This window comes from Aphelocoma coerulescens, chromosome 14 (assembly GCF_041296385.1).
Source record: "Aphelocoma coerulescens isolate FSJ_1873_10779 chromosome 14, UR_Acoe_1.0, whole genome shotgun sequence".
In the NCBI taxonomy this organism is placed as follows: Eukaryota; Metazoa; Chordata; class Aves; order Passeriformes; family Corvidae; genus Aphelocoma; species Aphelocoma coerulescens.
In genome coordinates, this window is record NC_091028.1 from 16,713,724 (window position 1) to 16,739,730 (window position 26,007).

The 26,007-nt window shown below is 41.2% G+C and overlaps 1 protein-coding gene across 1 annotated transcript; it reads right to left on the reverse strand.

Annotated features, from left to right (window-relative positions):
* Positions 1 to 912: 912 nt before the first annotated feature.
* On the reverse strand, positions 913 to 25,626 carry NOMO2 (NODAL modulator 2). Its single transcript, XM_069030231.1, has 31 exons — positions 25,455 to 25,626; positions 25,084 to 25,173; positions 23,758 to 23,803; positions 23,225 to 23,325; positions 22,994 to 23,100; positions 22,728 to 22,800; positions 22,042 to 22,194; positions 21,235 to 21,372; positions 20,610 to 20,699; positions 19,908 to 20,013; positions 19,339 to 19,489; positions 18,070 to 18,247; positions 17,717 to 17,858; positions 16,708 to 16,839; positions 15,804 to 15,940; positions 15,436 to 15,523; positions 14,914 to 14,977; positions 14,037 to 14,132; positions 11,775 to 11,984; positions 11,399 to 11,481; positions 10,322 to 10,481; positions 10,074 to 10,200; positions 9,321 to 9,434; positions 8,545 to 8,672; positions 7,797 to 7,938; positions 6,901 to 6,984; positions 5,891 to 6,001; positions 4,457 to 4,558; positions 4,119 to 4,238; positions 3,499 to 3,591; positions 913 to 2,728 (listed from the first exon to the last, which is right to left on the reverse strand). Exons 1-31 carry the CDS (start codon positions 25,584 to 25,586, stop codon positions 2,597 to 2,599), a joined length of 3,630 nt encoding a protein of 1,209 aa, XP_068886332.1. The 5' UTR covers positions 25,587 to 25,626; the 3' UTR covers positions 913 to 2,596.
* Between the last annotated feature and the right edge of the window lie 381 nt (positions 25,627 to 26,007).

The following is a 26,007-nucleotide window of genomic DNA, read 5'->3' on the forward strand; positions in this document are numbered from 1 at the left end:
GGCCTTACTCTCATTTCCCACAGAATTCAGTCATTTGCCCATATTTAGCTCATCAAGCAAATGAATTAATCATTTTTTATTGTGCCTGCAAAAAAGAATAATAAACACTGAGTCTTGAGAGATTTCCAGTAAGTCAACATATTATGTTAGTCCCATCCTGCATTTATTCTCTGCATTAACATAAATTAATGAAAGATGCAACAAGCAGCTTTAACTGACATTTTCAGTAATTTGGACAGGGCCAGTCCAACGAGTACTGAAGTCTTAAGAGCACAAACTCAAACCTTAGATGTGCAGAGTAAGTGATACCTAAGCATTCCCCCCAGGAGAGAACAGCAGGCAGTCCTGGCCTGAATGCACCATTTCTGCACTGAGTGATGCTGTCCAAAGGAGAACCTCTCTATCCTGCAGAGCTCTGCTCACCAGCAGGGCAGAGCCATCTCCCCAGGGCTGTGGGGAAGGGCTGGGAGCACTGCAGAGGTGCCAGGTACAGCCCCTGAACAGTCTCTACAAACCCTCTGGGCAGTGCCCATGGACACAGACCTGTCTCCCTGTCCTGCCTCATGCTCCTGGCTCTGGGCATTGCAGAGACCACACTCGTTTTTCTGCTTGGGCCTGTGTATCTGATTATTGGTTTCTATAAACAATTGAGGATACTGATTTCTTGGCACTCAGTTCTGCTTTAGAAAATTCTGTCATGCTTTAGTTTTCCCTGTTTTCTCAAAGAGCACAACTTCCCTGCCAAGTGAGAAACTTCAAGCTGCAGTTTTGTTAGGAATTAACACTTCAACAGTAGAATAAACCTCAAAACATGGGACTCATAGTCACAAGTGTGATGCAGAAGGCAAAGAAAAGACAATCTTGAGAAGAGACACTGGGCAAATCCTAGATTTAGAAGCAAATTAGCAAGAATTAACACTTTTCTTTTTTTCTTTTTATTAACAGCAGTTCCAATGTTTAAGTTCAATCATCAGTCAGCCTCACAGTTCAGAGATGAGAGTATCTGGAACTCCTTTGAGGCACATGGATATGTGCATTTCTTCCTCATACATTCCCCAAAGTAGCAATAACTTTCTTAACATTCACTAGCTTAAAATAAAAATGTACTGAAAATGTACAATTTATTGTAAGTCTTAGAACACCTTGTCTTTTCCCCATATATTTCATCACAGCAGTATCAAATTCAAAGTCATTAAGTAGAGAGCATGATAATTTATTAGAGCTTCATCTCAAGCTCTATACATAATGCCTTTTCAACATTCTACATTCTTATTACGGTCCTGACAAAATTTCCCTCTGAGACATTAGAATCATCACTGAATTAAGTTATAAGTATTTAGGCCCAAACTCTTGCAAAGCGCAACAAAAACAGTGTAAAACCTTCAGCATCCAAATTTCTAAGAATAGTAGGGTTTGTAAGCTTAAACATTTAAATCTAAGGGGACTTTTATTTCAAGTACTGTAAAAGAGAAACATTGCCACTTACTGGCAGTACCAATGTCTTTGCAATATTTGTAGGCATTTAAGTGCATCTTCAAATGCTCTGTTAACCTTTATAGTATTTGTCAATAAAAAGCCCCATTAACATTTAAACTGTGTTAAGTCCAACTACCTACTTCAAGCAGGAATCAAAAGATAGCCTGTAAGAAACAGTTATTTATTACAGACTACATTATTGGGACTGCACACATTGGAGATTTAAAAAAGGTCACATTCCTTATAGTTAAAAAAACCAAAAGGTAAAAAATGGTAAAAAAAAAATCAGTCATTAATTGGGAAAAAGGCTGAGCATGGCCTGAGCTGGAGATGTGACCATCATGGCTGAATGGGTATCACCAAAAACACAGAACAGCTTCGGAAAGAGTAGCGCAGCCAGCTGGAGCCACCTCAGGAATTCTGGAGGTCTACAGAGATCACACTGGATAGGAAACTAAACTTGAAACACTGCTTTTGCAGTAGGAACATCAGAACTTACCTGATACTAACAACTAACCTTACATGACATTGAGAATTTGTCTTCATCAGACAAAAACTTAATCAAAGATAACATTATCACTGGACAAGAACTGAAATCAGACAGATTCTTCAATCAAACTGCTGAACTGGAAGTGGCAATGATATAATTCACCAGTCCAGCTATGTACCCTAAAATTTTATTTCAAGCAACACTGATTTAGTAGAATCCCTGTGTGCTACTTCTGTGAAGTGAATATTTCAAAAAGTAAGGAAAAATAATCCCAGAATCTAGAGACTGAAACTGAAATCAAGTAGTCTACTACCACTGCTTTAAAAATCATTAATAAGGACAGCATGACCTGCTCCAATGAAAAGAAAAAAAAATCATTAATTGTCTTCAAGTATGAGAGATGCACTCACAGTGACAGTGGAGGCATTAATTTAATCACTTTACAACAAGGAAATCTATAGACTCCATAGAAAATTTACAACCAAAATGGAGCTAAGGTGACAAATGGTGCTCATGTAGCAAAAATGAAAATGTCAAGTCTGCAAATTCAACAAAAACGTGTTTTAGTGGCTTTGCCTCCTCAGGCTCCAGTTTGACAGAGCACCACTTCATACAATCCTTCCTTTCATCTCATGTCCGTCTCGCCTTCTGTTTCTTTGTTTGCCTCTTTGCATCCTCTGAGCCCCCAGTGTCAGAGCCTGTCTGTCCAAGAGCACGGACACCTTGCAGTCGAGCTGTCAGCTGGAGCAGTAAGGGAATAAGCTGGGGAAAAATAAAAGGGGAGCAAGTTGTGCTTACAATGGTATGTAAGGTCTGAATGGTATCGTTCTTTAGACATGTAGCCCCTAACAAACAGATTCTATTGCATAGATGGCACATCTACAAAGACATCAGAATATGGCAGCAAATCTCAGGGAGGAATCAAACCAAACTTCTGGGAATTTCTGATAATCAAAACCTAAAGTGATTGTTTGAGAGGAAATCAAACTGCACACACAAATTTCATTTCTCTTCTTGGTAGAACAGAAATCCAGTCATATGAGGAAAGACTACAAGAGCACAGCTTGTTAACAAAGACAGAGGGATTTATACAGCAGGTATTTGTATTCCTCTTGAGAGCTTTTGAATGAGGGAGGGTATAAAGCTAAAGAGACCAGACTTGAAGACTTGCAAAACTTTTTCTAGTCTGATTGCTCCTGAAGCCAAAAAAATAATTATTTTCATTCCTATTATCACTGAATCTGGTTATCTGAATTTTAATGATGCTGTATTGTTTTTTTTCTCAGACCGATCAAATGAGAAGCCAAAATTCCACCACGGCACAGGAACTCACCTTCATGCTAAGCTTTTTTTAAAGGTAATTGTCCAAAACCATGGATACATTTTGGCTTTTCTTACAATATGTCACATAAGGGGATTGTGACTGCATCCCTCCCTGGATAACAACCCAACAAAGCCTCACTTAGCACAGTACAGCATATTCATTGATAGGACAATAATATTTGGGTAAGAGCAAAGCCACCCTGACCCACCTTATCGTGGTTGTAACCAGCCAACAGCAGGAGCAGCGTCAGCGGTAACGCGATGTAAGAGCCTTGGGCAATATCTTGTTCAGGCAGCTTTCTCTGAAAACAGTGCACATCATGGATTTTATTTTTTTTAAACAGTTGACTATGAAATCCCTCAGCTCTAAGGGATCTCTAAGGGAACTCTAAGGATCATGAGGCACATCCAGCTCTTCTCATCTGACTTCCTTCCAAGTGCTGTTCTAGGATTTACTTTACCTTCCACTTCAAAGCCATCCTCTGGGTCACTCATGCATGCCCCCTTCCTGAGGCGTGCTGCTTTGTAAAGCCAATTCACTGATGGTCAGTCTCCACTGACAGTCAGCCTGGTGTGCTTTGCTTTACCTGTCCCACACCACTATGACCCCACTACAGCAGCCAGCACAGAACCTTTCAGGCACATCTGCACCCTTCATTTCCAACTGCTGTTTCATGTTTCCCTCCTGTTCCACTGGCAACTGAACACACAGCAAATCCAAATTAATTGTCACTTTAATGCCACTCATAAACCTCTTTATATTTACACTGATAGAAAGCTTGGCCAAGAGCACAAAATACATGCAGGTTGTAAAGTATTTAGTACTTACAGTGGGACTGAAGACCAGTGTAATGTGTTTATGATATCCAATGGCAGTGAAAGAAACTTGAGGCAGGGTGTAGTCATACTGTGATTTAGACAATGTAGAATCCAGAAGCACCATGTAATTCTGTGGGTAAAAAATACGCTCAGGCTACAGCATCAGGAGCAGTCTGAGACAAAATCACATTTAAGGGCAAAGGTCAGTCAAACATGCTTCAAATCTTCCAAGACACTGGTTAGTCCAGCATGAATACAGCTCTGCAGGCACACCACAAATTACACTTCAGTGTCCTTAGAGGAAAAAAAATGAAGTGATCTAAGCTAATTTTCCAGCAATATTCTTACCTCTCCATCTCGCAGTAGTGGTGGGAAATGAAAAAACAGGGATAGGCCTAAGTTGACTGTGTGAATTGGGTTGTCAAGATTTTCACTTTTGTAGAGCTTCACCTGTAAATGAAGGAAGAAAGCACAAACCAGGTATTTCCAAGCCTGCACCACAATAGGTATTGCAGATATCCCACATCTTCAGGGATAAAAGCACTTCAAAATTCATCATGTGTTTATAAAAACAGAAAGTTGTCAAGTAAGAACACCTGGAAATGTCCTAATCTGGGATGTGAAAAGTCACAGAAACTGTCTTTTTATAGAACTTGAAATAACTTAGGAACGACTGTTGTCTGACATTTTCACATACCTAGTGTATGAGAAGCAGTCTGTGCTGTGGATCACAAAACTGCTCTCACTTGTGTCTGTATCCAGCCTTAGCACATCTTAGCACACTGGAGGCCAGGGTGACGACGGGCACCCATCAACAGCTCACGTGTAGTACATGCAACACAAGACCCTACCTAATATGAAGCAAGCACAGGCTTGGATAACTTCCACATAATCAAATTTTGACATCAATTCCTATTGCTTAGGCTGAACTGCAAGGGTATAAATCTCCCCAGAAAGATGGGACGCATGCCCAGGGGCTCTTCAGTAAGGTGACACATTTTGCCTTCACACCTGCTCTGAGTGTTGGATCCTTTGGATGTCTCCCAAAAAACCCAACAGCACAGCACTGAGATCTTGACAGGTGAGATGCATAACGAGCCAGTGTGAAAGAAATCCAAGCACTGCATTTATATTTGTAGGTAACATTTCAAGGAGCTTTTAAATCTGCAAAATGATACTGTAACTCCTACTCCGTCAACACCTCTTGCAGACACTTCAGCATTTGCACCCTAAGCCAAAAGGATCAGAGGTTTTTAGCAAGTTTTTGCAGATCATAGTGCAATGTTTTGAATTTTGAAAATTTCAGCTTTCCTATTTGTCGCATACTGTCTATTATTATGTACTTTTAAATTCACATGTCCTGTGGTATCACTGCATTCACATGGTATCTTCAGGTTTTGACATATAGGACAAAAATTTCAGGTGTTTCAGGAATTAATGCAGTCTCTAATACAAAGGACTCATTTCACCCTTGCTGCCTTGATCCCTCTACAGACAGAGCATCCCTAATCAGGGAAGCAGATCCCAAAATGCACAGGCCAACCAGAGAAGGTGTTTCTTAAACATATTCCCATGAACAATGGAGACATTAAAGCAAAGCAGTCAGGAACACTGTAATCTTCAATTTATCTGGAATTCAAATTCACCTTCACTAAACTATTAGTTCTAATTTGAATTAAAAGTGTGCTCTGGATACTGAACCACTTCCAGTGACCCCGCAAAAAAAATCATTGTGAAAGCAGTAACAAATACACTTGACCAAGATGAAAGGCTTGAACTTACACATAATGTGGAGAGATATTCAGAAGCTGTAATTACATTTCCACTTAAATCAAATTGATTAATTTGCCGGAACGCTATAATATTAACGTCATCAATGTCACCGTTCCCAACCTGCAATGGAAAACAGACTCGGGTTTTTACCAGGAGAGGAACAGTTAACAAAGGACAGTAACACAACCATTAACACAACACAAATATTGCTGATCATTTTTAAAAAAAAGTGAATTTTGTTCTGTACTAAACACATGGAAACTTGAAAGCTTTCCCATTGCAAGTTCCTGTTCTCCAGAGTGCACCGCTTGCAATTGCAGACTTGTGCATTATCAGCATGAGGCTCATGACATTAAGCTAAACTAAAAATGGAAGTATCAAAAGCACACACTATTCTAGAAAAGGCTGAGGTACATCCACAGGGCTGCCTGATCTCAGAACACTGGTCTCAGTATTTTGCATCTGTGCTGAGAGATGCACAGAGATGTTTCTACAGTTGATTAATGTGGAATATTTAACAAGATTCCACCAGTTTTCAATCCAAAATTATTACATTTTATAAAAATAAAACTGCTAGTCCAAATTACAATTTCACCAACATCAAGACTGCATGATTTGGACCCAATAACACATAACAGTATCTCTCAGTCCATAACTAAATATAACAATAGGAGAATATGACAATTTATGATATCCTGAAGTTACTACTGCGTTGTTCCATATTGTAAAGAAATGTTGAAAGGTATTCCATACATTTATTCTCTTGTTTCTGGATGCATAGTTTTCATGACTGTGAAAGAATCCTTTTCACTTGTTTACTGTTTGGGCTTTATCTCACTTCAGTTTTGAGCTATGGTGCTAACACACAATATGGGACCTGTTTTTAAGGAGATGACTTGCTGAAAGGCACTTGTCTAAACAGAATGCATTCACTACATTGCTGCTGATAGAACAGACAGAATGCCTAGACAGATCCATTTCATATTTAAGTGATGCTACAAAAAAAGAGAAAAAATTACCTCAATTGCCCGATGCTGTGGTAAAGCTCTTTCAATGTGATCATTGCCTTCAGCTTTGAGTTGGACATGATACACACAGCCAGGCTGAAAGCAACATTCAGATGATCAATCCCAACACTGAATAATACATACTTTAATTTTAGAGAGCAATAAGAGAATTTTCTAACACTCCATTCAAGATATGCCACCCAAACAGATTTAACTCTATGCAGTTACATAAAGTTTTACTTATCTCAAATACAAAATTCAACTCAATAGCACTATTAGGAGTGTTTACTGTCAGAAAATAAGAAAAGGCTATACAGAACTTTCATTAGTTTGTTACATCACAGTATTAAAAGAAATCATCTGCTGTGATGAAGGAAAACACAGGATTAAAACCTGATCAAACATTGCCTTCTACTTCAGCAAATTGTTGACTCTTTACACAATGGTGCCATAAATTCAGCTTCCCCATTCCCTGAAGAACAGCTTACTTCACATACATGCTGTGCAATCAACATCATACCCACAGCCAGTATCCTGCTAAAAATAGGCTGTTGATATCTTCACAAGAGAAACTAAACACTTCCCCGAATTCTTTTGCCTATGAAAATTCCCTGCTGGTCACCCAAGCACTGACCAGGGGCTGTGTCATGTCACAGCAACTGCTCAGTGTTTGTGGAGGCCATCACAGTATGCTGCCAGCAAGTTCACAGACATACACAAGTTTTCCCCTTTTTATCAGACTGAATGTTCACTACATGACCATGTCTCTTCACACAGAGACTCAAGGGAGTCTCAGTTAGCAAACATGATGGGAAAACAGAAACCAGTGGCTACTGAAAAGAACCCATTTCATTGCTCCATCATCAACTGACAGAAAAGTAAACGACAGAAAGCCTCCTACTCCTTACCCGAAGGCCACGGAGCCTGAATTTGCCCTCTTCATCAGTTATTGTGTCCTCTCCATAGATGCTGCAATCCTTCTGTCCCACAGCTTCCACTGAGACTCCCTGCTCAGGCTCTCCATTTAAAGAGGAAACTGTGCCGTAACAGCTAGAGGTATAAAGAGAACCAGTAGCTACAGAGGTGCAGATGCTGTTTTAATGCCATATTTTGAAGACATTTTATTCTTACAACTGATGAAAAAAGTACTTACTGTATTTACCATAGCATGGAGAAGAAAAGGGGTGTTTATAATGTGTGTGTAAAACAGTTTAAATCATCAGAATTCGCTGCAGTTCAGAGTACAACTTTAAGAATCCAAGTTCCCTAAACTCCATGGACAGCAGCTCACTCTTACCCCTCAGGGTAAGGAAAGCAAGGATCTTCAAGTCAGATATCTGAATTGGTCTACCATACCTAGAATAGTCCACTCCTCTCCCACAGGAGGCAGCACAAGCCACTTCCAGTGCCACTGAGACAGTGCTTTCATAGCCATGTTTCCTCCTATAGCTCTGCCATCTGGGCTTAGCTATATATCCACATCCATGAAAAAAAGGCCAAAAGTACTTACACACAGCATAATTAAGTTAAACTGAGACTTGAAAAGTCTTCTCCAAACCTGCAAGAACAGAGGTGTGCTGGGAGGAAACACGTATTTGGCACAATACATCCTGATATAGCCCATAGCATTTTCCATGGCATTCCAGCTCCACTGACCTGTAAGCTGTTCTGTAACCAGTTATCTGGATTTTCAGATTTTGTCCTTCCTGCACTTCAATCATTTGTGATGACGGTTCAAAGCGAAATTCTTTCATCATGGGTTTAAAATAATACTGCCCTGGGCTCTGCAAAGAGGCACAAAATAAGATGTTTACTCATAGTGGTGCAAAAACTCACCAACTCCAAACAAATATGTTTTGCAAGAGCCCTCTGAAGAGCTGAAGTCCTCTGTTCCAACCACAGGTTAAACTGGTCAGAAAACACGAGCAGTGAAAAACAGGGAGCACATTAGACAATAAACCAATGGAATTCCACCTGGTGACAAAGTGTTAAGAGAGGAAGGAAACTGCAGCCCTAAAACCTTACCACAAGCCCTCAAGGACAGGAAAGTGACCACAAAAGAAGGATGTCTGCAAGGAAACTACTCAAGCATGTCAACACACATACAGATCAATAATGTAATTAGATTTCCTTCCCCTAAAGACTCTCCAATGATCATCAACAAATTGGCTTGTTTCATGTTTACAGACTGCAAATTAGTAACTGAGATCAATCAACATCATCTACGACCTGTTGGGGAGAAATCTCTTGCCATGTTAGATTTCCCATTTTTCACTTGCTAAGATTTTAGTGCCGTTTATTCTCAGGGATCCACATCTCTCATCGTGGGTTAGGTTTCAAAGGACACCTGCCACTCAAGAGAGCCCTATTTGGGAGGGCAAAGTAACACAGCCCTGCACAGAACCACATTCAGATGAATCATTCCAACTTACCAGATTGGAAAAAGTCAACATGCCATTATCCTGTGTGAGGAGGTTGGACCGAAACACCCCTCCACTGAGAGACAAGAGAACTCCAGCAAGAGCCTGGTCATCCTCTGACTTGATCTGTTTTTGAAAAAACAGGAATTTTAAGTGTAAGTGAGGGTTTCTTTATGGAGAAGGGTTCAGTTGAGAAGCCCCTTGCAGAGTCCAGGTGGGCCGGCTCTGAGCACTCAGCTGCAAGCAGAACTAACCTCATCTGTACTGCCCCTCCTGCCAGACCACAGGGCTGCAGAACCCTCTGCTCCCAATCCCAGTCACAGCCCATGGCACATCATGTGCCACCACAGCTGCCATTCTCTACCACTTCATAGAACACACTGGAGGGCCAGAACAAAGAATCCCAAAGTCTGGAACCAGGCACTAGTTGAACTAGACTACACCTACACCTTGAGGGATAAAATTCATCAAAAGAGGGTGGTCCAACTCCACAAAAGCAAATAAAGCCAGTCTTTTGGACTGCAGGTTCTAACTTTTACTCTATAAACCTTGCAAAGTTATCTTCTGCATGGCAAGTCATGGTCTACAACTGAGCTCATCCACTGAGATTTGTCTCCTCACAACAAAGATTATTATCCAAGTAATAATAAATTATCCCAAAATCCCACACCCACTTGTCTTTGCAAGACATGGATTAACTTTTTGCCTGTCCAGCTCTAACTGCACACACTATTCATTTAGAACCCAAAGTGTTCAGAACATTACCTCAAATGTCACCCCAGCAAGAGCAAAAGCTTTGAAGTCTCCAACTGTTCCTTCTACTGCAGTCAAAACAAAACCTTCCTTCTGAGCAGTGATTGTGTATTCCAAGTCACTGTGGAGTGGCCCAACACTTCAAATAAAAGGAAAACAGAACTTGTTTCAGAAAAAACACTTGGATACACACACACTGTCAAGTAACCACTGCATTTTAACTAAAGAATCCAAAGGTTCAAAACAAATCTGTTCATTACCTGTAAGTGCCTTTGTCATCAGTGAAAACTGTGATAAGTGGGGAAGTTGCTCCCTTCTCATTAATGACAATCTCAACACCTTCTAGTTCAGGATGAATTCGCCCTTCCAGAAATAAGCCTGCTTTTCCATGAATCTCTATCAGCTTCCCAGGACAACTCTCTTGGTCATTGTGAAGGGGATTTAAGACAAAGAAAAAAGTCAAAAATACACTTGACACTGTGATTTACAACAGGAGTTTAACTACTTCCAAAGTGATCAGCTGGTGGCCTTTTACCTTAGAACAAGAGATCAATCCACACAATTGCATGGCCTCTCAACACCTCTTAAAACATCTGAACAGTACCAAAATGAGTAACTACATTCCGAAGCTATAAGCACATCCCCAAAAAAACCTTATGGATTTCTGAAGTGGTTGGAGGTCTCAGTGAGGTACAAATACTGCAGCCACATGGAGATGATGGCAATGATACTTCCTTCAAGCCAGATTACACTGAGCTTTGACCACATTTTTTGAGTTCAAATTCAGGTCAGCATATGTCATGTTTAATGACATTAAGCAAAAATTTATTTCCTTCCCTCAAATGCATTTAGAATATGCAAACAAAGAGGCACATGAAAAGAGGCACTTAACATTTCCCAGTGATCTCAAACAAAGTTTGTTCACTTAAGAACCTGAGGACAAGATGGACACTGAACCTAACAAGTAGCATCATTAACTGATGATAACCCTGACAGTTTGCTAACAAATTCAAAATAGAAAGCTTGTTTTTGCACAACTCTTTTTCTAGGTGATGGTACTATGAACAATTCTGAGAATCTGATGTAATACCCAGAAACCTAGCCCTCCTCTTGTGCCAGGTGATTTTTCAGCACTTCGAAGAATATTCTGATGATAACTATACTTGCATCATCTATCAAATAGCTTCCAAATTTCAGAATGAAACTGGCCCAAAGAAATAGCTGCAACTGAAACTTTCCTAACATTACCTTTTTGAGTTATTCATGTGTTTATCTACACAGATACATTTCTACCTTAAAAATCTACTCCTTTCAAACCATAAATTATTTATATTTACCTCCACTAACAACTGCTTCCACATAAGGTGGGTAGAAAAGCAGCTCTTTTGATGATGGTGTTACAGTAATCTTCTCTCCAGACCTGTAAAACACAAGATATAATTAGAAGAAAATTGAATTAGCAGCTCTCATGTAGAACAGAGTACGGCATATTGACGCAAGAATGCATCTAAATACTCCAAGAAAAAAGTATCAACAACCTAAGCAAAATTCTTACTATGTGGTACTAGGTTTCCATGCAGCTCAGAGTCACCAAAGGCATGGGCACCCAGCCAGCAGCTCTGTCCTATCTGGAGCTGTATCACTATTCTGCTTGGCAGAAACACCACACAATAGCACAAAGAATACACCTTGCCCACGGGAGCTTGGTATTACCTTGCCCAGTAGGAAAATTCATATAAGAATGGTCCTTGGAGCTCCTCCACCATTTCTTGCACTGGTGGCTTTGTTCCCTCCTCCTCTTGACCCTTCTTTTCTCTCTCCTGCCGGCGGCTCTCAATTTCTGCCAGCTGCTGCTCCCGACGGAGCTCCTGAACAGATTTCAGGGGCCCCAAAACTAAAGCAGGTTCACTGTCAATGGATGACCTGAAAATATGGAGAAAAAACAAAAATCATCTCCTTCCATATGGAGGGATAAGAGCTTGTCGTATCTGTTAATTACTGCCTTTATAACACCACAGACAAATCCCACCATATTTTTTAAACCCATTTCTTTTCAACTGCCGTGTTCATTCTGGCAAGAGCACAGGAGTGATAAATTTTTAGGCCAAAGGATCAGTTTGCAAGAGTACCTTTAACAAAGCCCTAAACTAAAAAAGAAAGGCTGGAATATCAAACCTGAGAACAAGCTTAATACAGAAAGGATGAGTTATACAAAAGAAAGACTGCTAAGCTTGCTTTTTTTCCTGAACTATAAACTTCTGCCTCAGAACCTACCTCCCAGAAGCAGAGAATACAAGGAGAAAATAATTTCTATCACACATAAATACTTCCAAGAGCCAGCAATTCCCAGGAAAAGCTGTGAGTTCTCACCTCTCTGCCCTATACATTTGAACTACTCAGCCATCTTGTCACTGTCCACTGAACAGATTGCTAGATAAGTTCAACCAAGTTCTTAGAATCAGCACAGAACTATGCATTTTGTTTCACTCTCCCTGATCTTGCATCCTCTCTTTTCTAGCATTTTCTTCTAGACTCCAATCATCCCTTGTATCTTATCATCTGTCTCTTCTCCAACAGGCTGAATTCTCAGTGAGGACAGAACCGAAATGATCACGATTACTTTTCCTACAACCACTTTAGATTACCAGGGTAGTTCTGTCTCCTGCTTCAATCTTCACATACATTCTAGTTTGTCTTTTTTAAGACAAAAACATAGTTACTATTGCTCTATCACACTAAGTTTCATCAAGGCTTTATATTCCTTCTCTGCAGTCCAGACAATACAGAAATATATAAAGGTTTTTTTGGCTGAAAGCCTATTAAAAATCCGTACAGGCACACACAATCTCAAGATATTCATAAAAATTACTACAGTCTTATTTTTAAAACATACCAAGCCATTATCAAAAACTGGTGAGAATCAGCCTTGCTTTTGGTTGAGGTTGTTTGGGGTTTTGTGTTAACTGAAAGTTAATGGGTCACAGCCATGGATCTGGCACACAGACTTGTAAAACCCAGAGTTGTCCCCTTTATGTTGATGGCACTTCACAAATTGGACTTCAGCCAAAAAGCTTGAGGCAGAATTGATCAGAGATATCTGTGGCAACTGAGCTGCCTTCAAAGCACTTGCCAACTCTCAAAAAACCCAATAAGCTGAGAATGTTGGTACAATATTCACCTCCTCACTAAGTTGTTTTTAAAATCCTAATGGCTCTCTGCTGTCTCAATGTCTCCTTTCCAGCTGCTGGAGTTGCCCAGCAGTTGCAGTGATAGGGTCATTAATCTTTGAGAACTCGAGGCAATGCTCTGTAGGTAATGTTCTCTGAAAAGATCTTTTCTGCACTCAAAAAAGTTTGAGAACTCATAGTCTAGAACAAGTAGACACCGGCAGAGTATCAGTAAAACACTCATCATTATCAGACACTTTCAGGCAGATTTGGCACCTCATACAATTAAAGCTGTTCACAAATCAGTGCTCCCTAGTGAGCTGTCTGTTCAGCTAAACACAAATTGGTGCATTAGTATGTAATCACTCTGCATGCTTTTCCTTTTATAACCCTCTTCACACCAGTAACAATGCTCTAAAGCAGCAGATTCTCATTCTGGGGAAAGAGAAAAGGAAAAAAATAGATGCCAGTGCCTAAAGAGCTCAGACCTAAGCTAAAACAACACCCTCTCAATTCTGAAACATCAGCTCATTAAAGTATACAAAAACTCAGAAAATAATTTCTTTTTACCATGACACAAAAGGAGGGGCAATGTTGAAATGATGAGACAATGCTCAAAATGAGGGCTGGATTTAGCTCTCTCCAAAGAACTCAAAGCACATCTTAGCATAAAAACCTCTTGCAGCCTAGGCTAGGATGCCATCCCCTTAGAAAGCAGCCACTGCAGCAGTAAAACTGGAGTAAAGCTTTATGAGAGAAATGTCTTTTTCTTCCACTTTTTATAGCCTCACAATTTCTTTGTCCTTACTTAATGGTAACAGTCACATCCATCAGTTTATCAGTTACAATCGTGCCAAGGACATGGTGTCGAACTGCAGTGAGTGTCAGGATACTGGGAGATGACCTGAAAATCAAAGGAACAGAGACATGAATTCAAGGTCCCCTTCCTAAATAAGCAACTCTTATTTAGCAGAGTCTGCGCTCCCACCCCTGAGATTAAAATGCTTCATAAAAGACAATACAGGAATTGCTCAGCAAAGCTGTAGTGCTGGGATGGTCATCTACTGGAAAGGGAGCTTTTCCCAGTTTGAGCCCCAAAGCAATTCCTTCCTTGGTGCCTTCTGCTTCCTCTCAAGCTAAAGCTGATTTGGTTGATTTCGTATGTCGAAGTGTCATTAAACATGTCACCAGACCATAATCTATAAATAATTAATTAAACTTGGCTGACTGAGGAAGATCAGCATTACTTACTTGTGATAAGGGTGAACATTTATTCAGCTTGCAGGAAATGGGGTGAGCAGAATCACCAGAAGGTCATGGCACCAGTGACATGCAATAGTGGTAAGTGCCTCTTAGTAATCTTACTATCCTATCTTTTGCATTTCAGCTCTCAGAAGTGACCAATGGTTTTCAGTGAAACAACTCTTCTCTGTTACAAAGCAAACCCAACGCTAAACAGACAGAAGGCTGACAAAAATACCCATCTAAGTAACTAGAGCATCTTTAAAGCCTATCATTATTTGATTGTTATTATTTTTAAGATAAAAAGGGCAAGAAAACACATGTGATACACCTTGCTAGAGCTTCCCTCTACGCCTCCTGTCCTGCTGAAAGCAAGCAGGAGAAGGAAGCTTTGTGGAAAACCATGCTGGTAGGTGTAAGGTCAGGAACAGTGGCACTCTTACGTGTCGTAGGTGTAATAGTCGTGTTCAAATTGGTGGCAGGAGCGCGGGGTCACTTCATACACACCTACAAACATTAAGGCAAAGAATGACCTGCTGAAAAAATTTAAGTTGGCTGAATTCTCAAGATCACATGAGAGCAGAGGTATAGAAACAACTGAAAAATTTGACTATGTATCTGCTGTCTTTCACACAGACACTTTCTGATGTGTCTGACAAATAGAACCCATATAAATGACATTATTTTAACATGATCTTCATTCATCAAAGATGGAATACTTCCATGACCAAGAAAAAAAATAGTAATATTTTATTTCTGGAATCTAGATTTGATGAAGGACTAAATAGCAGAAGAAATGGAGAGTTCTAAAAACTTGGAACAGATCATTTATATACAGATGTAATTAAAACAATGCCTTTCGGAAGCCTCAGAAACCACAACAGATTTATGGTTTTTTTAGTTCCCAGCAGTATTAGCTAACTGGTTATTTTTCATTTTTAAAACTAATATTCTACAGCCATTACCTGGCTTTGAAAGACAGAATCTATTAACTCCTTTGGACAGGTTATAAACACCAACATTCTCTGGTCCATTTCCATCCTGATAAAATTCCTGTGAACACATAGCACAATTCACTATTAGTAACTACCAAACAATAAAATGAAAAGGGTATTTACCTAAAGATACATCAATGCCCCATGTCTTTTATAACAGCTAGTATCACAAGACCATTTTACCAAATTTAAAAGACAAATCTCAAAGCACTCTGAACATCAATGCTCCCATGCTCTGTGACCCTCCAGAGACAGGAGAAAGCCTTGACTCCAAGCATAATCCAACCAGCCTCCACAAGGTCATTAAAAACATACAAGAAGATTTATTTCCTACGTACCAGTGTGATTGCATGAGAAAGAGAACACCTCAGCATATATCCAGTCTGCCTGAATTCTACTCCTGACACATCTTCCTCCAAGACTTCCAATTCCAAAGACTTATTCTTCCAGCACCAGTCTTCATGTACAATGCTTACTAGAATATACACCACACAAAGCATTTTAGTAAGGTAAAAATGAGTAAATAAGGGCAGGTTTTGTGATATAAAAAGCCTGGATTACTCTAACTTCCCTGACAATAATCTTCGAAGATAAATACCCAACAATGCCTGTAATAACAGACCTGGCTCACAGCACTGCAGCATCACCAGGAACCCAACACATCTATCAGGAAAGCTGTACTATGAAAAGGAATAATGAAGCCTGGCCACCCTGGAAGGCTCCTCAGTGGGCACTATCACTGTGACAGGCAAAGCAGCCTAGAGGCACCACAACCTAACCCCAATTTAACCTGGTGGAAAGATATTCCCTGTACTCCTGTACAGAGTGCCATCTAATATACTCCTTCTACACCTTTCCCTGGAAAACAATTTATTTTCACAGGCCACGGCAGGCTGGGCAAAATACATATTGCTCTTAGGAGCAGCACTCTGGAAGCAGAACTACAGTGTGTTCCTGTTCTTAGGCTTGGGACAAGCCAGTTCATGATAAAGCCCACTTCCCCCACACCAGCCATGCAGACCCTGAAACTCAGAGCAGCAGTAACCTTTGGGCTGACACAGGGTTAAACATCCACCATTAAGAAAAACCTGATGCACTGTTGTAAGGTATTTTTCCAGATTCTCTCAAGTTTCACAACTGTGTTGGGCATACTGTAAAAGGCATCCATGCTAACAGAAGTGCTCAGATTAGGTCACAAACTGAGCTCCCAAGGTGCCCCACAAGCAGCTCCCCTGGTCCTACCTTTGTACTTCCCCGGGAGCACCCCCTCGAAGGTGAAGGGCACCGAGTCCCTGCTCCCTGCCAGCTGCAGGCTGCGCTTCTCTCCCTGCCGGTTCACGGACTGCAGCGTCACCACCAGCTCACCACACGCGTCTGGGAGGCAACACAGCTCGTCAGGCTGCACCCCAAAACCCCTCCAGCCACGCCTCACGGGTACTAGCATTCAAATGATTGCTCCCTCCCAGTATGTTTCCAATTAAAACTTCTTTCTCAGGCACACATCTACCAGTGGTTTTTTGCATTCTGCAGGACTTCGAGACTGTTAATCATAGTCTTCCATCTAATGGCAAGAAAAAACCTGAGATCAACATTAAGTCCCTGGGTCCATCTCACTCTGCAGACACTAAAGAGCCCAGTAAACACCTGAGAGACAGAACAAAAAGTGCAGGGAGGATTCAGAGAGAAAAAAAGGAAGGGTAAAAAATGACAAAAATCAGCCTCCAATCATCATCTGCTGAAATCAGTGGGTAATCAAGGAAAATAGCAGGAGAGAGGAACCTCAAGGCTAAAATAAAGACAAAAAGCTTATGAAAAGAACAGAGGTTGAAAGCTTCTGCCAACAGCTTGAGCATCTATCCTACAGTTTTTACACTCACTGCTTTTTTCCCTTTTTCTTTGTAAACTTCTTTTTCACCTCCAGTACTTCTCTGATGGATGTACAGTATCCCAAATGGCAGTCAGGACCATTTCCTTCCAGAACCTACCCATCCTCTGAGGAAGGAATACTTGCTTATCGCTAGCAAGTATTAAAAGTAGGTGCATAACTTTATTCCAAACTTTGGTAAGGTACCTTACTAGGCCACAACGTCCCCCAAAAAGAGCTGCTTTTTCCATGTGCTGGAAGTTACGTTTACACATCTGCTGACGGGACTAACCACAGCAAGTGTCTTGGTCTCAACAACACTCACTCACACATGCAGTGCTAAAGTTCTCCATTCCCACTGCCATTTCACCTTCACAATGGACTTACCTAAACAAGAGATCTTCCCTGAGACAGATGCCAGAAACTGAGAGAAGGTCACATCCATCACTGGTCTGTCAGTAACAGTGACAGGGAACATTCTGGGTTTCAAAGCCAATCCTGCTCTGGTTTCAGCCTCTGGAATAATTACCTGTAAAGTATATGACGTCAAGACACCGCCAGCTTCCAGATACCAGTCCAAATACACTCACTCTGCTGTCTTCAACGCATTTATCAGAAATAAGAAAATGGAAATTTACTGGAAATCCCAGGCAAAGCAAAACCAGCCTCTCCAACATGCTTTCCAAAATATAAAATCTTCTAGAACACCATGACAGTCCTACAGTGAAGCTCATTCTTACCTGAACATTGTATGTACCCGATTTTGCCTTGAAACAAAATGCTCCATGAGGGTCTGTTTCTGTTGTAACCAGTGATGCTTTGTCTTTGTCTTCAGGTATCATGGTTATCTTGTATTTACTAATCTGTTTGACTGTGTCAGGGAAACGAGTTACTGAGATGTGGCCACACACACTGAACCTGTTAAATAAAAGCCAGTCATCAGAACAAATAGTTTGATTTGACAAAGATCATACAAAACCACTTGTTTTAGAACTTCCTTAAAAAGTAAACCGCATTATTCTGAGGTAATAACACCTAAATTGAAAATGATTTCTCCTGAAAGAGAGATTTGCAAACAATTTGCTTTACTCTTCCCTGCCACTTCAAGCCTTTTTTTTTTTTTTTTTGTGCTAGGCAATGGATTTAGGACTTTCTCCCCACAGGTTTTAAATAATTTCAAATGTTTTGTGTCAAAAACCTCGAATATGATAGGTAATCCACTGGAACACAACCTTGGTACACCTACACTTGTGAAAGCACAAGACAAGATGACAAATTAGAAGCTGGTAAGTTTTGCTTAATGCCTTCAACAGCACAACATAGCTAGTTATTGAATAAATTACACCCCATCATTTAGCAGCACAGAGGGTTTTTTCTAATTGCCTGGCTATGTCTGTAGGAGCTGACTGCTATTTGACTCAGTAAATTCCAAGTTTTCATTTCTTCAGAACACTGCCACTATTTTCTTCTCTGAAGTCCTGGACACAGAACCATGACTCTTTCATCTTCCTCAGCTCACACTGTATCTCCCACCACCACCCAGCCTTAGACTCACAGTCAAGGCATCAAACAAGAAAAAGACAATTCACGTAAGGCAACGATGACCTTGAGAGAGAGGAGTAAAATGCAGAGGTTTGGTACAACACTGCACTACTCAGCTGTGTGACTCCAGATACCCTCCTCCTGTGCAAGAGTGAAGTGGCAGGAAGCTTCTCTGACGCTTTCTCGGTTCACATACCATTCTAAAATTCTTAATTTGCCCATGTCTTAGTGTCTTCGTTTGCAAGGGAGAGCTTATTAAGAGGCTGCTCTAAACCTTAACTATTATTGAGCAAAATACTGTGCAAAAAACATGCACTCATGCTGCCCTATTTACCTTGAACTTCTTCAGCAACATTTAGCTCCTGACAATACTACACAAGTCTGGGCATGGCATGGGAAAGGATCACCCATTTTCACAGCCTCATCCACACATCAAATTGCATTTTCATCCTGATGCCAGTCCTTACCCTGTTGCAATGATGTTTGCCAGCTGAGGTGTATTTGGTGCAATCTTCACAGTAATAGTATCAAAAAACAGGTGTTCTTTCCTCGCATGAATTGTGTATGTACCTGTTGTTATGTTCTCAAGGCGGAAAGAGCCATCAGCTTTTGTCTTCACTGTAACAAATAACAAGAGTTAAAAACCAGGGCACATGTTGACTGTCTGTCCTTATGTATCAACAGATCCAGAGGGCATGCACTGCTTTAGGCTATCTTTAATTCATATTACACAACAAAGAAATAGTATTATGCTTTTTTACTAGATGAACCTTCATTTCTGGATTTCAAAGTACAATCTGGCATATGGTTGAAAGAAATTAAGAAATTTTCAACTGCCAAGCAAATGAACACTTAATGCTCTCATCTAAACCAGTAAATGCAAAATTTATCAACTGCATGAAATCCACTTTAATATTTCAAATAAATTGCAACAAAAGCAGTGTATTATGCTTAAGGGTTAATTCCACATCATACACTAGCCCTGTACTTGCATTTCATAAATGCTTCCCTGTAGCAACAAAGATCAATTGCATACCTTTAATCTGATTGTTCAGAGTCACAGTGGCATCAGCAACTCCTTCTCCTTCAGGACGATTCAACACCCTGCCTGTGACAGAGAAACCCATCACATGGAAAACAGGCTGAAATGGGAAAAAATTAACATCAGTCTTTACTCAGGAAATGCAAACACACACCTACAGCAATCAATGCCAACTGTTCTCTCTCCACACACATACAAAAGAAACTTATTTCCAGCTCTAGGAAAAAAATGTACCAGGATAATCACAGTGAAAGTACCAACTGATCTCCAGGCATACTGTTCCTGTAAGTACAGAACACACATTCTCCATTTATCTCCACTGGGCCCCAGTCACAGATCATAATGCCAGACACAAGGAACTCTGCAAACCAGAAAAACCTACAGGCCCTTCTCCAGAGATGTGACAATCTCAACGAGGAAATTTAAGCAACCTGGAAGATTACTGCCAGTTTGCAACATGGACATGAGGGTGAACATAGCAGACAGCTTTGCCCTATTTTGTTTCTTCCTAGTAATAGGGACCGAAGTATAGAAACACAGCACGGTACTAGAAACTGTCTTCTACCTGCTGTGCATAAACACGTGTCTTCAACTTCTTACAAAGCTTTTCCACAATACAGCTGCTTTCTGCTAAAATCACTTAGACTTTTACAAGAATGAGTGGCACAAAAGGATTATTCCCTCTGAAGGCCCTACCTCGATCTGTAAACTGTCATGCTCTATAAGGAAGTCCAATCTAGATGGAGCAACATCAAAGGTGATTCTCTCTCCCCTGTAGAATGGTATCTGAAAAGAAGACACATGGCTTTGACTCCTAAATTGTGATGACAAAATGGTTTTCCTTTACCATTTTCCATGTTCTTACCACCACCAGACACCTCTACCAAGGGTCAAATGAGCTGCAAACCTCCTGGAAAAAATAGCTCAGAGGGATGGAGACACAAATATGGGCAGTATTTCAAGACTGATGGAAACCATTAAATTATCAGAAAAGGTGGAAAACTAACCCCCTACTCAGAATACAGCAAAGGTATTTGGATGTGCAAGAGCTTACAGATAGGAGACTATATGCCTGCTAGAAGTACTAAAGGAATGAGAGAAGCCTGAATCCGATGCGTAGAGCACACAGACTGAGAATGCAGGACCATCACTCCAGGCAGTGGCCAGAGAACATGCTCCCACACCATCCAGATGTAAGAAAGAGAATGGGAAAAAAAGGAAACAGCTTAAAGGAGAGAAGGGGGCAACACCACACTCTGGTTTAGAAAATGAAAGTTAACAATGCACTGAATAGACAAGCAATGAATTTCTAGTCACTTACCACAGTGTATTTCCCACTTGGCAGAGAAAGAAAGCTAAAAGATCCATCTTCTTTTGATACAACATTGCACAAATAGGATAAAGACTCATCTCTTGATTGGAACCCATCCACAGGAGAAATATTGCAGCCTACAACATCCTGTGGTAATAAATGCAATACAACCTTTTGTCTCAAAGAAAAAGAGAAAATCATTTGGGAGGGGGATACAGGAGGGTTCAAAATGCTCAACTGTGAATGAATGATGGGAAATTTAAAACCATTTTAGAGGCAAAGTTTGACAACATGGCTTAAAATTCAGGTATGGGTAAAACAGGAAAAAACAGCAAATAATCAACTTTATGGTAAACAAGGACAGAACATCCAACGTCCCCAAAACTCCAGCAGGTGTCTTAACTGACTTCAGTTCTGTGGACAGGGTTAACATTACAGAACAGAGCTCAACTCTGCATGACCAGATGTCTCTCTCATTTCTTAACACACTTGTAAGGTGGCAATAGAAGCTGTTGAACTTTGTCTTCCCATCAAGCAGGCAAAGAGTAATTGAGATCTCATGCTGAAGACAAATTACAGCCACTGTACAATGAATCGTGAAATAATTCCATGGAGGTCATGTTAGATTTCAAGGGCCTTGTTGGGAAAGAGAAAAAAAAGAAATCACACAAAAGAACCAAACACAAAAATACAGTTTGAGGGGTTGTACAAACCAGTGAAGGACAGAGATGAGTATCAGGGCAATATGAACCTAGAAGCTATTTAGTTCTTATTTATAGCCATACTCATATTGAAAAGGTACTGATCAACCATTACCTCTTTAGAGACTGAAGAAGAGAAAAGGAGAAACATGACCCCTTTCATGGGTTCTCCATCACTCCTCACAGACCCAGAGACGTTGTAGCCTGCAACAATCAGGGGGCTGGCAGCATAAGCATTGGAACTTGTCACCCGCACCACTGTCTTCGACTGAAATACAGAAACAAATATTTTCATCAAAAGCAGGCATTAAATCTCATTTACAGCACCTAAGTAACAGTCAGAGGCTGTGCATTCAACAACAGGAACAGAGGCCAGAGCAGCAGCACTCAAAGAGGGTCCCCAGGCTACTCAAGACACAAAGACACTAAAGCAAAGATACCTTCTAGAACAGTATTTTTCCTGCTTTAGTGATTTAGGAAATGGTCAGGATATCAGAGCTCCTCAGAAAACAAGCAGTCTGGGAGGGAAGAATTAGAGCATCTGCTACAATTTTCTTGCAAAATGTACAGGATCAGAAGATGGAAAGCAAGAGCTCATTTGCCAGTCCTTCCCTGGCTGGCTTCACTATCCCCAAACTGGGTCTGTACGAGGCAATTTCTTGACTACCTGAATTAGATGTAGAAAAGCTCCAGTAATCCTGTCCACCCACAAAGCCCCTTCCTCACACTAACTGATCCAGACAAGGTCTAACAGATCCATCCTCCCTAAACAGGCAAACCCGAACTTCTGTAGGTTCTAACCTCTTTCAACATCCAGGTAGGATGAGATGCAAAGATTTCATATTCGCCTGGAAGCACTTTAAAGAAAGCAAACCTGCAAGGCAAGAAAGGGATTATGTCTCTTCAGAAACAGCCACTGACATTTGTTCACAGAAAAACAATTCACACTCTATTCACATGTTAGAAAAAATATTTCAAAACTCTTTACAGTCCCAGTCAGTATGGCAGAATTGAAAAGATTTTGCGGAAATGAACAGGTAAATTAAGTATATACCACCCACACTCACTTTCCTCCAGGTTGTGTAATAGTTGTTTGTATGTTTATGTCACTGCCAGCATTTCTCAATACAACCTGAACTCCAGCAGGACCTAATGTCTGACCTTTGCTGAGAACCTGTCAAAATAAAAAAGAAACCAAAATATAAACAAATAAAAATAACTTGTAGAGTAGAATTTGAATGTTTTTATGAAGGTTGAATTAGCATAAGGTGGAATAAATAAAGATAAAGGAGTCTAACCTTTCCATTCACAGAAAATCCCGTGAACACAAAGTTAATATCACCTCCCTTTGTGCAAATGTCATTAATGCCATCCACGTGGATGTCTACACTGGTTGGTTCTGGAAGAGAAGAAGATGAAACAGCATGGTAGTTAGTGAGAGAGCAATCACAAAGAAACTGCTTCAGCTTTACAAAACTATCACAGAAATTTATTAATTCAAGCATGCCAAGTGTTGCTCTGGAAGTCTTTCTTCAGCAAATTTAAAGCACCCCCAAATCCCAATGGTGAAAATCCTCTTTCCCTCCTCCTGCTGCAGCCATTTTTGTCAAAACCCCACATTCCTTCAAATCAGTTCAAGAGTTATTTTGTCAGTGTCTAGCACATAGCTTTACCTTCCCCTGGTACAGTAAGTACATTTCAGTTACTAAACCATGCAGTATGGTTTATAGGTTTTGAAAAGTGCTCCATTTTCCCTGCCAGCTGCAAGTTAGAGATAAGTCTGACACTGCAGATACAGTGTCCTATTGTAATAAGGCATACAAGCACTTACCAAAACTCCACCCTAGGGGAGGCTCAATTTTAAGAATGAAATCCCCCTAAAAAATAAAAAGCAGTAACTGTCTTCATTGATCTAAATTCAATTTAGCTAAAGGATGAAAAAGAAAGTCAGAACACAAGCATCATGCTGCGGAGAGGAACACAAGACTCCAGTGTACCATTCTCCTTTCCTCCTGCTTATGATACTCTGTTCAAAGCAGCAATATCTACCCAGACAGGCTGGGATGCTGGGCTCACATCCAGCCAAGAGCAGAAATTAAGTATCACCATGTTTATACTGCTTCCAGCACAAACCTGGCTCACAGTCGAGCAGCTCAGTGCTAGAAACTGTTCAAATCTATCTCTATTCAAATCAAATCTACCTGCCCCAACAGATGGGCTCTAAATCAGCCTTTGATATTTCCACTGGGTTGTATTCAACCATTCTGCCCAAACACAGGATAACAAAATTCCAATCCTTTTAAAAGCTCTGATCCAAAAGGGTATTAATCAATACAGGGATCCTCTTTATATCAGAGAGCACCACGTGTTCTGCCACATACATTCTGGAGTTCATCGTGGAAAGGCTCAAAGGCCTAAGAATGAAATCACCAGGATCAGAAAGCATGTTACAGTTTTAGACTGGGAAGGGAAGGAATTATTTGGTGGCTGGACTAGATGACCTCTAAAGGTGCTTTCCAACCCAAACCATTTTGTGTTTCTACTTCTGATCCCTAAGTTAACTAGCTCCTTAAAAGAGCAAACCATTTTGACCATCCAAGGGCAACTTGTATTTGATTTGAAACACCTTTCCAGTCTAGTAGACATCAAATTACTGATACATTCTGAGCTTCCTTGATCATTATTTCCTTAAGACATTTTTAATATCTGCAATTAACCACTCAGGTTATTTTCAATTCAGTCATACCAAAACACCGTCTCATATACATTTATTTCCATTTCTATGGGTAAAAAACTGAAAGCTTTGTCTGTACTCTGTAGGAGCCTGTACTTTTCATGCAGTACCTGTACAGCTACAGCACACAGCTGCTGGCAGTAATTCAGGTTCCCAGTGCTGCAGTCATTCCAATAAACAGCACAAATGCAACTCTGCAGCTACAGTTACCTGGCTTTTCTCTTAAGAATTAGCACTGGGAAATGAAGTAGTTGCACTATAAAAAGAAACAGTTTGAAACTTTGATCCAAGCCGAACTAAATTATATCCTGTTTCAAATGTTTCATGGTGGGTGTTGTTCTGAGATTTAATCTGCCGGCAGATCGAGGTGGAGGCAGCTGCTGCCTCCAGCACAGAGAGACAGCACAGATATTTGTGTCTTACCTTGTCATAGAGGGGAATCATGAAATACCCATTGTTCGGAGCACAGTCTGTCTGGTATTTCAGAGTACCATGTTTTGTATATAACTTAATCTAAAAGAAGCAAACAAAACAGACACAAAGATATCTTAAAACAGGGCGAGGAGCGCTGGAACCAGGCACTCTCTAACCCAGTGCTGTCACACAGCAGCAGCAGCAGCAGCAGCAGCCGTGCCCAGGCAGCAGCGGCACACGGTTTATGGCAAGCAGGCTGCAGAGTGCCAGGGTGAAGAAGAGCCGCACTTCCACCGCCACCTGGGACCGCGGCCCGGGGCAGCGCTCGGTACGCCCGGCAGGCACGCGGGGCCGGCGGCGGGCGGGGCGGCGGCGCCCACCTCGATCAGGGAGTAGTTGATCTCCACGTCGGACTTGACGAAGCCGCCGCAGCCCACGACGATGTCCTCGGAGCCCCGCGCCAGGGCGCAGCACAGCGCGCAGAGCAGCGCGGCCGCCGCCCGGGGCCGCATCCCCGCACCGCCGCCACCGCCCGCAGCCAGCGCCGCCGGAAGGGCCGCGCCGCGCCCGCCACAGCGCCCCCTGCCGCCGCGGAGGGGCCCGGCCGCTGCCCGGGGCCGCCCCGCCGGACGCGCCCCGGCCCGGGGCTGCCGCCAGCCGGGATTCTCCGGCCCCGGCTGCGCCCTCGGCCCCTTTGTAAGCGTAGCTGATGCCAGGTCACTTCAACAAAAAAGACTGTCGTCTTCAACCTGTATGTTCTGGCCATTCGTGAACGTAACTAAGGTCAGATAATTTCTACAACGGAAGTTGCTCAATAAAGAAAAGAATTTTGTGTTTCAAGCAGCGCGTTAAATTACGCCAGATATATAAATATGCATCAGATAGGTGGAGAATATGTCTTAGATGGGCGCGTACCAGAAAATGTTATTTTTA

Excerpts from the sequence above, each read along its gene's own strand:
- NOMO2 (XM_069030231.1), bottom strand. The coding sequence starts at position 25,586 with ATGCGGCCCCGGGCGGCGGCCGCGCTGCTCTGCGCGCTGTGCTGCGCC. Across the intron at positions 20,014-20,609 it reads ATGACAGTTTACAGATCGAG|CCTGTTTTCCATGTGATGGG; the intron begins GTAGGGCCTTCA and ends TTCCCATTTCAG. Across the intron at positions 3,592-4,118 it reads CACTGGTCTTCAGTCCCACT|AGAAAGCTGCCTGAACAAGA; the intron begins GTAAGTACTAAA and ends CACTGTTTTCAG.